Here is a 12294-nt window from a genome sequence, read left to right as displayed (position 1 = left end):
CAGGGTGCCCAGAGAATGCAAGAACAGCCCTGCTGGGTCAGACCAGCAGCCCATCTAGTCCTGCATCTTTTCTCCTAAGTGTCCAACCATATCCTTTGGTGGTTTAACAGCAGGCCATAGAGCAGGTGCGTAACGAGGCAGCCCTGGGCAAACTGTAGCCCTGGGCAAAACCTGAGTTGGATGCCCCCCCCCCCCCCATGGGCGGCCACTCCACCACGACCAATTTGTTTTTGCACCAGGACATTGGTGCCTGCAGGGGGCGCATTTTTGGATGTATTGGCACCAAACTTTCAGGGTATCATCTGGAAACTGTCCTTATGGTACCCCCAAAGTTTGGTGCATTTTGGTTTAGGGGGTCCAAAGTTATGGACCCTCAAAGGGGGTCCCCCCTCCCCCATTCTTTGCTAAGGAGATGGGGGATACCCTTTTGAGGGTCCATAACTTTGGACCCCCTGAACCAAACTGCACCAAACCTTGGGGGTGCCATCATGACAGTCTCCAGATGATACCCTGAAAGTTTGGTGATGATATGTCCAAGAATGCCCTCCCTGCAAGAACATCCCGAAATTTGCCCAAGAATCTTTGTTCTGCATTGAGTTTTCTGCATTGCTGTCAATAGGGGTTGCAAGCTGGTGGTGGGGGACATTTCTGAAGGCACAGTCTCAAAACTTTCAGGGTCTCATCAGGAGACTGCCCTAATGATACCCCCCAGGTTTGGTGCAGTTTGGTTCAGGGGGGCCAAAGTTATGGACCCTCAAAACTAGCCCCCATCTCCTATTAGCTCCCATTGGAAACAATGGGGGATAGGGGCCCCCCCTTTGGGAGTCCATAACTTTGGAGTCCCTGAACCAAACCTCGCCAAACTTGGGGGGTATCATAAGGACAGTCTCCTGATGATACGCTGAAATTATGGTGCCGCTAGCCTAAAAACTGCGCCCCCTGCAGGCCAGAAATGGAAAACCACTAAAAATACCCAAAAACGAACCCAGCATTTTGATGCCCCCCACAAGGTGATGCCCTGGGCAGCTGCCCACCTTGCCCAATGGGCATTATGCCAGTGCTGTAAAGGTTGAGGCCTTCCCTAGATGTTGCCTCCTAGCACTGGGATTCCGACGTTGACTGCCTCGGGATGTGGCGAAACTAGTCTATTTGCCTGGGAGTCTTGGAACAGGGCAGGGGCAAGCCAGCCAGGACGGACAGACAAATCGAGGGGTGTATGATCCACTTAGGCAGGAGAATTCTTTTCTCCAAAACGCCTGTCCTCAGATTTGAATCTGTGATGAATTTCCTGGGCTAGCCAGTGGCGTATCCGCAAGGGGGACTGGAGGGGAGATGTCAAATGACCTTGGGCACAATGGTAGGGGGGGCACAAAATCGCCCCCTCCTCCCCTGTGCTGTCCCGGGGGTGGGTCGGCGGGGCCTCCACAGACAAACCTCTGCGGCCCACAGACAAACCTGCTGCTGCGGTGTCCATCTGAGCCACCTCCGAGCCCCGCCCCGAGCGTGGGGGTGTGTGCGCCCGGAGCAGGTATTGTCCACAGGCGCCATTTCCCCCCGATACGCCTCTGGGGCTAACCACATCCTTTCAGGCGTCCCCCTGCCCCGCCATCCCAACACAATTTCCTTCCTACCTCTTTGCCCCAGGATTCTCACTGGGTATTTAAAAAGAGAACTAGATTTGGAGGGGATAGGAACAGGGTCTGCATGTTAACCACCCCAGACTGTATTGATAGCTGAGGTAAAACTGACAGGCTCACAAGACAGTTTACTTTCTGAAACAAGAACAGTGAATAAGAACGGAGTTCATTTCTGGAAAAAAGTGTCGATATCTGAATTTAGAAATCAGAATAGAGGTAGAGAGGAAATAACTGATTTGGACTTCTGTTTGGTGGTGGAAAGTGCAAGTCGCAGCCAACGAACGGTGCTCCCGTAGGATGTTCCGGGCAAGTGACATTGAGAGGCGGTTTGCCGTTGCGTGCCCCTGGTGGTCTCTTTTTCCAAATATTAGCCAGGGCCCACCCTGTTTAGTTTATGAGGTCTGACAAGATTGGACTAGCCTGGAAGAGCCCGGCTAGCCTGATTTAATGTAAAAAGAGAGATTTTTGCTATTGCATTTGTATAGTCTCTCAGTTCTAACCTGGCCGAGGGGGCGGGGTGGTGGTGGTGGTTCCCACAAGGGCTAACACATATTGTTGATCTCTTTTACCGACCTCTGGAAATGTCTGTTCATCTGTTAATCTCCTCGTCTTCTCCCTCATCCAGGTGATCTGTCAATGCTGAACTCTGCCCCAGGTCCCTCCTTGATTGGCAGCCCCCTGCTTCAAGCCCAGCATCCCCTTCTGCCCCCCAACCTGCAAGGGCCTCTGGGGCTCCAGCTTTTCCAAGGACAGCTGCCCCTCTTAGCAGGCTCCAACCCCCTAGCCTGCCTCCTCCAGAGCTTGCAAGTAAGGGCGAAGATGGGAATTGTGTCGGGCTTAGCCCAGGGTGGGGGGTGTCTTGGTGTTTAAAGAGAGCGCTCATCAAATTCAGTACACAAACGGATTTGCATGTTTTACTCGGAACATTTTAAATGTTTCACTTGGAATATAGTAAATACTAAACATACTGTATTAACATGGTGCATTTTGTAGGGTTTGAGATTTTTGTAGAGGATGTTTCGGCACGGCTGGGATAACTGTGTGTATCAGCTGCTGTCAAGTTGCAGCAGACTACGATAACCCCGATGGCAGAGGTCTGCAACCTGAGTCTCTCCAGATGTTCAAGGACTACAATTGGCCATGCTGGCAGAGGCTGATGGGAATTGTAGTCCATGAACATCTGGAGAGAGCCAGCAGTGGCGTAGGAGGTTAAGAGCTCGTGTATCTAATCTGGAGGAACCGGGTTTGATTCCCAGCTCTGCCGCTTGAGTTGTGGAGGCTTCTCTGGGGAATTCAGATTAGCCTGTGCACTCCCACACACACCAGCTGGGTGACCTTGGGCTAGTCACAGCTTCTCGGAGCTCTCTCAGCCCCACTCACCTCACAGGGTGTTTGTTGTGAGGGGGGAAGGGCAAGGAGATTGTAAGCCCCTTTGAGTCTCCTATAGGAGAGAAAGGGGGATATAAATCCAAACTCTTCTTCTTCTTCTTCTGTCCTATGGGGTTTGCAAGGCAAAGGATGTTCAGGGCAACCCTGGGCTTCCTTGGTGGTCTCTCTCACCAAGAACTAACCAGAATCAATCCTGCTTAGCTTCTGAGATCTGGCGAGATCGGGCTAGCCTGGGCCGTCAAGATCAGGGCCTCGGAAAATTGTTATTAATTTTATCCCTCTAAGGGTCTTGAGGCAGAATGCAGGTTTTCCTAAGAACAGCCTTGTGATTCACTCCGTGAGCTTTGCGGAAGGGCTCCAGCTGCACAGTGGCGCCTGCTCTCTGTTTTCGAAATGTCAAAAGTGCCCACAGGTTCAACGGGGGTGGCGGCTCCTGGGCTGGAACAGCGGATTAGCAGACCTGGGTTCAAACTCTCATTATCCCACGAAGCCCACTGTCTAACTTACCCTACATGTTTGTTGTGAGAAGATAAAATGGAGACGCTTGTTGGCGAAAAAGGTGGGATAAAAACATTTCTGACGGATTGAATTTCAAGAATATTTTGAGGGAGCCTTTTGATCCTAAAGAACGGGTAGATTGCATAGATGTGGGTGTGTGTTGTCTCTAATGGATGTCTCCTCTTTTTGCCAGCTGAGCCCTGGCTTTGGTGCCCCAGAGAAGCCAGTGCTACCCAGCGAAGCTCCAGCCCCCATTTTGCCCAGTGTTCCCCCCGCACCAGAGACGGAGCCCGGCCACAGTACTGTGTTGCCCCCCTGCACGGACACTGCCCCCACAAGTGCCTTAGAGACACCCAGCACCCTCGAGCCGGCCAGGCAAGGACAGCAGGAAGCCCCTCTGGGGCAGGAGGCTGGCGGCTCCCGCTCCCCCCTGAAGCGACCCCACTGCAGCGCTGAGGAGCTGAATGGGGACTCGGGCAGCAGCCTCCCACGCGGGCTGGGACGGGGCGGCAAGTCTGGACGGCGTGGCGGCGGGCGGGGCAGGGGCCGACGGCACTTCAACGGTCAGCTACCGGAGTTGGGTGCAGGGCACCCGTCCCATCCTGCCTGGCGCTGCAATGGAGAGATGTTGGCCAGCAGCGCTGATAGCCAAGGAGGGGCATTTGCAGTACAGGAGATCAAGGTAGGGGGCCAGTTGCTGGAACACAGAATTAGATGGGTGGGTAACGGGCTCTTCCTGAGAGATCTGCCTCCGTTGTCTGAGGCCGCATACTGTGGTTTCTAGAAGCTTAGGGCTGATGGGATAATCGAGCCCTTCGGGGGTGAGGCGGCTTATAAATCCCATAATAAATACATACATACATACATACATACATACATACATACATACATACATACATACATACATACATACATACATACCGTAATAAATGTTTGGGAGATTCCTCAGAGTATTCCAGGGGTCTGCAACCTGTGGCTCTCCAGATGTTCATGGACTACAATTCCCATAAGCCCCTGCCAGCATGGCCAATTGGGGCTGATGGGATTTGTAGTCCATGAACATCCAGAGAGCCGCAGGTTGCAGACCCCTGAGCTAGTCTGTTCTAGGAACAGATTCCTGGACTAGACGGACCCTTGACCTGACCATCTAATTCAGCAAAGTATTCTCATTGTCCGGGCGCGGCGCCCACGCCCGGACTGAAGCCGAAGGAGGAAGAGCCAAGGAGCTGTGGCCGGAAGCCAAAGGAGGAAGAGCTGAAGCTGAAGGAGGAAGAACCAAGGAGCTGTGGCTCCGGCCCCGCCCGGAGCACAGCTGAGCCCGCTCGGCTCGGAATCAACAGGCTGCAGCTGGGGAGGGGAAGGGTTTTGAAGCAGGCAAGGGGATTTAAGGAAGAGCCAAGGAGAGCTCATAGGAGCTGCCGCTGCAGCCGGGAGTGACTCTGGGAGGGGCACAGGCTGGTGAACGTGGGAGTCAGGTCCTGGAAGGAGGGCGGGAAGAGGGTGTGGCGAGTCCATCTTCCGCAAAACAGCAGCCGCTCTTCCAGTGAGGCAACTGGGCGAGGCGCTTCAGGGGCTGGGCAGCTTCGGCCGTTAGTGAAGGCAACTCTTGGGGCGGGCTGGAGCCTCCGGCGAGACGGGTGGTCTTGGGGGAAAAGCGCAACTGGGGAACCAGGGAAGGGCAGCCTCTACCATCAGGCGCCCTGTGGGCAAAATTGTTTCTTGGCCCCTCAAGCCAATTGGATAAGGACATCTCTGGGGAGGACAACCCCCAGGACAGGGAGGGAGGGAAGGTCCCCACGCCCGAGGGTCCTGCGCAGGGACGGGAAGCGCCACACTCATGTTCATAATATATGAGACATCTCTGGTTTGAAGTCTCTGCCCCTTTTTAGAAAGACACCCAGCTCTCTCTTAGAGGTCTTTTTCCAGCCTGCAGCTCTTGTTTCACAGCTCTGTGGAGACCACAGTGGCACCTTTTAGGAGAGCAGGCTGTGGATCTTGATAAGGCTGGGGCTGAGAGGATTGGAGATGCTACATTTCATCGGCCCTTCTTGATCTAAAACACAAGAGGAGAAAACCTTCAGGATCAATGACCAGTTAGTCTGGGAGCCGCTGTGGTGTGCAGCAGCTGTGATTTCGATATGCAGAGATTTTTATATTGATCAGGGAAGGACTGCTACTAGTGTGCTACATGATCTACTCTACTCTATTGGGCTTTCAACAGCGATACACATTCAAAGCGAGAAAACCTCTTTAATAACAATATTGATTCCCTTAGGTTGCAGGGGAGACTTTACAGCTCCAGATGTTATGGACTACACTTATCCCACTGACAAAGCTATTGGCTAATGGTATGACCCATGCTGGCAGGGGCTGATGGGAATTGTAGTCCATCACAACTGGAGTGCCAAAGGTTCGCCACCACTGCCTTATAGTCTCCGTCTCCTGCCCCAAGAAGTTGTTTCTCATTTAAATAGCTTGTTTTGATACCGGAGCATTTCTATCCTTTTAACCTATTATAGACTACGTAAACACACACAGACAGACAGACAGACAGACAGACAGACAGACAGAATCCCTGTGGTCTATTATTGCACGTTCCATTTGTAAAACAAGAGGCTCTCTCAACAATTAAGATGCAACTAATGTGTGTTAAACAATCCTGAATATATATGCTACCTTTAGAAAGTGCCTTCTTTGCCAGATTCCCGGGGAGGACTACTGGGACTACCAGATAGCAGGTGGGCTTCCTGTTGACTCGCAACACAACAGTATCGTGTCTGCAGTTTTTCAAAGAATGCTTCCACTTCCCTCCCCTCCATTTTTCTTGGACAAGAGACATGCAGCGTTCCGGAACACCTTGTCTCGTGCCATTGAGCGCCACTTCTTTTAGAGGACTTTGGTCCCTCACTGTGGAGCCATCTTACCAGTTACAGAGAATGATGTAGTCATGTCTGGACTGTACCCCTTCGATTGAGGGGAGTTCCCATACAGTCCCATGTGAAAGAACTCCTTGTAGAAAGCTGAAATCTGAGGAAGGACAGTTAACTATTAGTTCTTCCCTTCTGTGCTAGCTGACTAAAGACGGGGGCCTTTTTATGCTGCCAGATGTGCACGCGCTCTTTCAATCTGCAGTAATACTAGCTCAGGAAAAGTTCTGCTGCATCTGTAATTTGGCCCTTCGGGGTTCCGGAAGTGAAGCAGTTGGAGGGAGGAGGAAATCGGATGGTAATCCTTTGGGGGGGGGGGACTTTGGGGTATGGATGAATCTTTCAGTCCCCAGGGATTTACAGCCAAACTGGTTTTCTGAGGGGGCAAAAACAGACCACCCATCTTCACCTTCATTCCATCATCTTTCTGGCAGGGCCCCCCTGGAAGGCGACCGTCTCGACGTGGCCGGAGAAGGAAAAGCAGGTGAGAGTCTTTTGCCCACCAGGGAAATGGATCCTTAAAGCGGACTTGGCAGAAGCTAAAAAACCAGAATGTGTGATTAAGAGGATCTGTGGCTTAGTAGGAGAGTGTCTCCTTTCAGCGCAGGTGATCCCAGGTCCAATTCCTGGCATCTCCAAGGAGATGATGTGAATAATAATAATAATAATAATAATAATAATAATAATAATAATAATAATAATAATAATAATAATAATAATAATAATAATAATAATAATAATAATAATAATAATAATAATAATAATAATAATAATAATAATAAATTTGATTTGATAAGCCGTCCTACCCCCGAAGGGCTCAGGGCGGTGTACAGCAAACAACAGCAAACATAATAAAACAAATCGAATAACTCCAGTTAAAATACAAAACCTTAAAACTATAGCAGAAGCATCCGTCAATAAATAATTAATAATTAATGATAATAAGGGGCGTCTGGCATCACACCCCAGTGATCAAATCCTGGGAGTGGTGAAATTCTGGGAGGGGGCTGGCAGATGGTCAGATACACAGCCAGTGGGCAGGGCAATGAGAGGGGTGGAATCAGTGGCCGGTCCCCCCAAAAGCCCGGTGGAACAGCTCAGTTTTACAGGCCCTGCGGAACTCCCCAAGGTCCCGCAGGGCCCTAACTGCTGGAGGAAGAGCGTTCCACCAGGCAGGGGCCAGGGCAGTAAACGCCCTGGCCCGCGTGGAGGCCAGTCTTCAAGATCATAGAGGGGCAGGGGACCACCAGCAAGTTTGCCTCTGTTGAGCGAAGGGTGCGACCCGGGACGTATGGGGTGAGACGGTCCCGTAGGTCTCCCCTTTTGCTCCTAAACAGACGCTGTCACGCAGATACCGTTTATTTAGGAAATTCATTTACCTCTGCTGTTCAAAGGTCTGACTTGGTATCAGGCAGTTTCTTGTGATTAGCAGCAATCAGTCATCACTGCAAATATTTGCAGTCACCCCTCAATCTCCGATATTTAGCTGGCTTCCCTTCTAATTAATCCTCCCTTGGTTTCTACAGTGGCCCCCGGCCTACTGCCAGACTTGAGCCTACACGGATCCGGGGTCCCAGTGCAGATCCAGGCCCCAGCCCATTGGTAAGTTTATTTATTTATTTTATTTATTACATTTTAGACCGCCCTTCCCCAAAGGGCTCAGGGCAGTGTGCATCAAGCCTATATATCTCAATAAAACAGCATAAAACAATCAATTAAAATTTCCAATACAACAAATTTATAACAGCCACTGATGGCGACTTTCCTCTCCCCTCCTTATCCCGCCCACGGGAGGCCTAGATGGTACGAGGGTCCGATGGCTAACCCACAGGGCCCTGGTCTCCTTAGGGAGCCTGTTCCACCAAGTAGGGGGCAGGGCCGTAAAGGCCCTGGCCCTCATAGAGGCCAGCCAGATCTTCTTTGGGCCAGGGATCTCCAGCAGGTGCTCCTCTGAGGAGCGGAGGGACCTAGTGGGGCAGTATGGAGAGACACGGTCCCTTAGATATGTAGGCCCAATGCCACTAATAGCCTTAAAGGTCAAAACCAATACTTTTAAGATGGCCCGGAACTTGATGGGCAGCCAGTGCAGGTGGTATAGGACCAGAGTGATCCAGTCCTGACTAGATGTTCCCGTAAGCAGTCTGGCTGCCACATGCTGCACGAGTTTTAACTTCCGGATCACCGTCAAAGGCAGGCCAGCTTAGAGCGCGTTACAATAGTCCAGTCTAGAGGTGATCATTGCATGGATCACAGTGGCCAGGTCAGAGCAGGATAGATACAGGGCCAGTTGCCGTGCCTGTTGCAGATGATAAAAAGCTGCCCGGGGCAGTCTGAGCGACCTGGACCTCCAGCGATAATGTTGGGTCCAGAGTCACGCCCAGGCTTTTAACGGACGAGGCTTGCCGTCTAGCGAAGGCAGGTAAAAGTCCTGGATGCTCAAAAGAGAGCGTATGTGTGCGTGTTTCAACCTCATTTCAAAAGGTTCAATAACTAAAATGGATTCATGGGGCTCACACAGGCTCTGAAAGACCTCACCTGGAATATTGTGTACAGTTCTGGGCACCGCAATTCAAGAAGGATATTGACAAGCTGGAACGGGTCCAGGGGAGGGCAACCAAAATGGTAAAAGGTCTGGAATCCATGCCCTACAAGGAGGATGTTTAGTTTGGTGAAGAGAAGGTGAAGAGGTGACATGATAGCCCTGTTTAGATATTTGAAGGGATGTCATGTTGGTGAGGGAGCAAGCTTGTTTTCTGCAGCTCCAGAGACTAGGACCAGGAGTAATGGGTTCAAGGTGAAGGAAAAGAGATTTCACCTAAACATCAGGAAAAACCCTCCTGACAGTTAGGACTGTTCAACAATGGAATGCACTACCTCGGGGTGTGGTGGAGTCTCCTTCTTTGAAGGTTTTTAAAGAGAAGCTCGATGGCCATCTGTCAGGAGTGCTTTGATTGTGTGTTCCTGCACTGCAGGGGGTTGGACTCTATGGCCCTTGGGGTCTCTTCCAACTCTATGATTCTATGACCCTTCCAGAAGGTTGAGGGATTGCTGTGCAGGAAATAGAGGACCTCCTAAACTACAGGTTGTCTTTTTTCTGAAAACATTTGGGTTATTAAACCTGAAAAATATGCCCGCCTGCGAACTCCATGTGGGTCTGGGAGACAGCAGGCGGTGCAAAGCTAAACTTGCACTGTTTGCTGCCTCCGGGTCTCACGTGGGGTCTAGAGGCAGACGTAGAGTTGAATGCCGGGCCTGGCCAAGCCCAGGGTTGAACTGCAGGCTTGGCCTTGCTGGGTCCAGGGTTGCACATCAAAGGCGGAGCCCACAGTTCCATCCCGGATCTGGCCAGGCTGCAGGAAAGGGAGATATTTTCTTTCTTTCTTTTTTTTAGATGACGCTCCAAATGGGTCCTAAAAATGCTGATCCCCCCCCCCCTTTTGGCTCTCTTTTATTGCTGCCTTTTTTCAGGTGGAAAAACCCTCAAAAAAATACCACACCTGATGGCGACTAAGGGGGCGGGGGCACATATGATCCCCATTTGCTGACCCCCTGCAGTATGTGCTCAAAAATGTGCCCTTCGATCTTCTCAGCTCGCCTGAGTCCTGCTGTTCCATGGTTAAACTCGGGCTTCCATCAGGTCCCTGCCATCTTGGGACAAAATATACAAGCTGAAAACTATATATGTGGGAACGCAGCGTAAACAGGGCCGGTGCCATGCCGCTTGGGAATCTATTTGACTCTTGCCCCTATGGCTGTGGGCAGTCCTTCCCTAGAGCAGTGGTTCTCAACCTTCCTAACGCCGCAACCCTTTAATACAGTTCCTCGTGTTGTGGTGACCCCCAACCCTAACATTTATCCATTTTACAGATGGAGAACATTGGTGCAGAGAGTCTTAGGCGACCCCTGTGAAAGGGTCGTTCGACCCCCAAAGGTTGAGAACCCACAGGTTGAGAACCACTGCCCTAGAGCAAGTAGAGCTGCTTGCAAATATGCCAGAATTTGTGTATTGTAGGTTGGTTTTATTGTATTATTGTTGTTGTAAACCACCCAGAGCTCTTTGGGGATGGGGCGGTATACTAAATTTAATAAATAAATAATAACAACAACAACAACATTTATTCCCAGTACTTCTGCCCCAACCCATGCTGCTAGCTTTAACCCTTTCTCCTCTTCCCCCCATTTAGGTTGATTACACTGTTGTGCGGCGGCCACGGCCCGGCCGGCCAGTGAAAAACAGGAGGAGGAAACTGCCGACCTAGCAGCACCGCTGCGCTCAAGGGGGCTTCCACCACTGTCCGACGTCTACGCAAAAAGAGCCTTAGGACATCCCACCAGCTTCCGCCTCCGTCCTCCCGCCCCGCCCCTCCGATTCATCTCTGCTGCCCAGCCCGTGTTGCACACATACGTGGGTGGGATTTCGGGGGTGGGGGTGGGGTGGAGGAGTGAAGGGAAATGCCAGCCAGAGGAAGCTGCTGTCGCTGCTGCTGGGCTCTTGGCGCCTTAGCCGTGAATGTGTTGTCGCTTCACCAGTTGCCTGGGTCCTGAATCTCTCCAAGGGGCACCCCTTAAAGCACAAGGTGTGGCTCTTCGCTCAGCATTAATTGGGGGCAGGAGTGGGCAAAGGAGGTATTAGAGCTGGACACACCCATAGCACTTCGGGAAGCCATTTTTGCAGCACTCTGGAGGGGGCGGCGGAGCAGCCTCTTTTGCCTCCCGCCACCCCCATCCCCCCAGGCTTGCGACTCTCTCCACCTCGGCAAATCCTCCCCCCCCCCCCTTCCTCTGTTGGGACTCAGAACCTCTGCAGGAGTAGCAAGGGCTGCGTGCTCCAGGAAGGGGCAGTCTCTGCCCTTTCACTTCCCACCTTACCTCAGACCTGCGTGCGCTGCAGCACCCGGGTAAGAACCGGCTCAGGGTTTAATACAAGAATTGGTCTCATTCTCGCCCCCCCCCCCCCAACCTTCCTTTCTGCCTCACCAAAAACTCACACACAGAATAATTCCTGGCCCTAGCGCTAAAGGTACAAAGCAATAAGGAGAATAAGCCACACTCGGGGTGGATTCACTCCCATCCACAGCTCGGAAACTCAACCCGCACCCACCCTGCGACTCGGTCCCCGCATCGCCATAGAGAAGCTGTTAGAACAGAGTGGAAAAGCCGGGGGGTGGTGGTGGAAGGATCTGCTTTCTCCCAGGCTCCAGTTAGGGCCCTGGGACTGGTAGGAGCTCCAATGAAAACCTACCCACCTGTTCTCAGGTGCATGTTCTCTTCAAACCCCCCCCGCCCCCGTGCACTTCAACCAACCAACTTCGGCCTTTGTTTTTGTATAAAGAAAAAAAAAAGGAATGGGGGAAAAATATTTTCCTTTTTTGAGCATAAATTTTGTTTTGTAAAAAAAAAAATTTACACAATTGTGAATTGTAGCTTTTCTATGGGAGCGAATTTTAATTTAACAGATGAAAATATTTTGACGCTTAGATTGAAGTTACTGTTTCTTTATTTGTTTATTTTTTGGGGTGTGTGTTTTGTATCAAGTATTAAAATATGTATTTAAAAGAACAGCCTGACAGGATTTGGTCTTGCAGCCGTCTCCCCTCAACAGACCATTCCGGGTGGCTTTTTAACTTCTTTGTAAGAAGTTACAGATTGCAAATTGTGTGTGTGGGGTGTGTGTGTGTGTGTGTGTGTGTGTGTGACAGTTAAAGGGATCTTGTTGGGCCTGGTGCCCTGCTTCTCAGCCCCTTACGATGTGAACCCTCTTTCTACCCATTACATCTTTTATCTCACTCTTTCTGTGAAAAGTTTGGGGGGCTTTAAATGGTTTCTACCTCTGTTTGAATAAA

General features: G+C 51.1%; 1 protein-coding gene across 2 annotated transcripts in view; it reads left to right on the top strand.

Moving 5' to 3' along the window:
- Positions 1 to 11735, top strand: part of MBD6 (methyl-CpG binding domain protein 6) — a 38587-nt gene extending 26852 nt beyond the window's left edge. For both annotated transcript variants that reach the window (XM_048491666.1, XM_048491665.1), the window contains 5 exons: positions 2263 to 2444; positions 3718 to 4206; positions 6886 to 6935; positions 7978 to 8053; positions 10636 to 11735. In XM_048491666.1, coding sequence (XP_048347623.1) covers positions 2263 to 2444; positions 3718 to 4206; positions 6886 to 6935; positions 7978 to 8053; positions 10636 to 10710 — 872 coding nt within the window. In that variant the 3' untranslated portion in view covers positions 10711 to 11735. The remainder of the gene's footprint in view (positions 1 to 2262; positions 2445 to 3717; positions 4207 to 6885; positions 6936 to 7977; positions 8054 to 10635) is intronic.
- The last annotated feature ends 559 nt before the right edge of the window (positions 11736 to 12294 follow it).

Source organism: Sphaerodactylus townsendi, linkage group LG03 (assembly GCF_021028975.2).
Source record: "Sphaerodactylus townsendi isolate TG3544 linkage group LG03, MPM_Stown_v2.3, whole genome shotgun sequence".
Lineage (NCBI taxonomy): Eukaryota > Metazoa > Chordata > Lepidosauria > Squamata > Sphaerodactylidae > Sphaerodactylus > Sphaerodactylus townsendi.
Note: the sequence above shows the minus strand (reverse complement) of the source record. Positions and strands in the feature narration are given on the sequence as shown.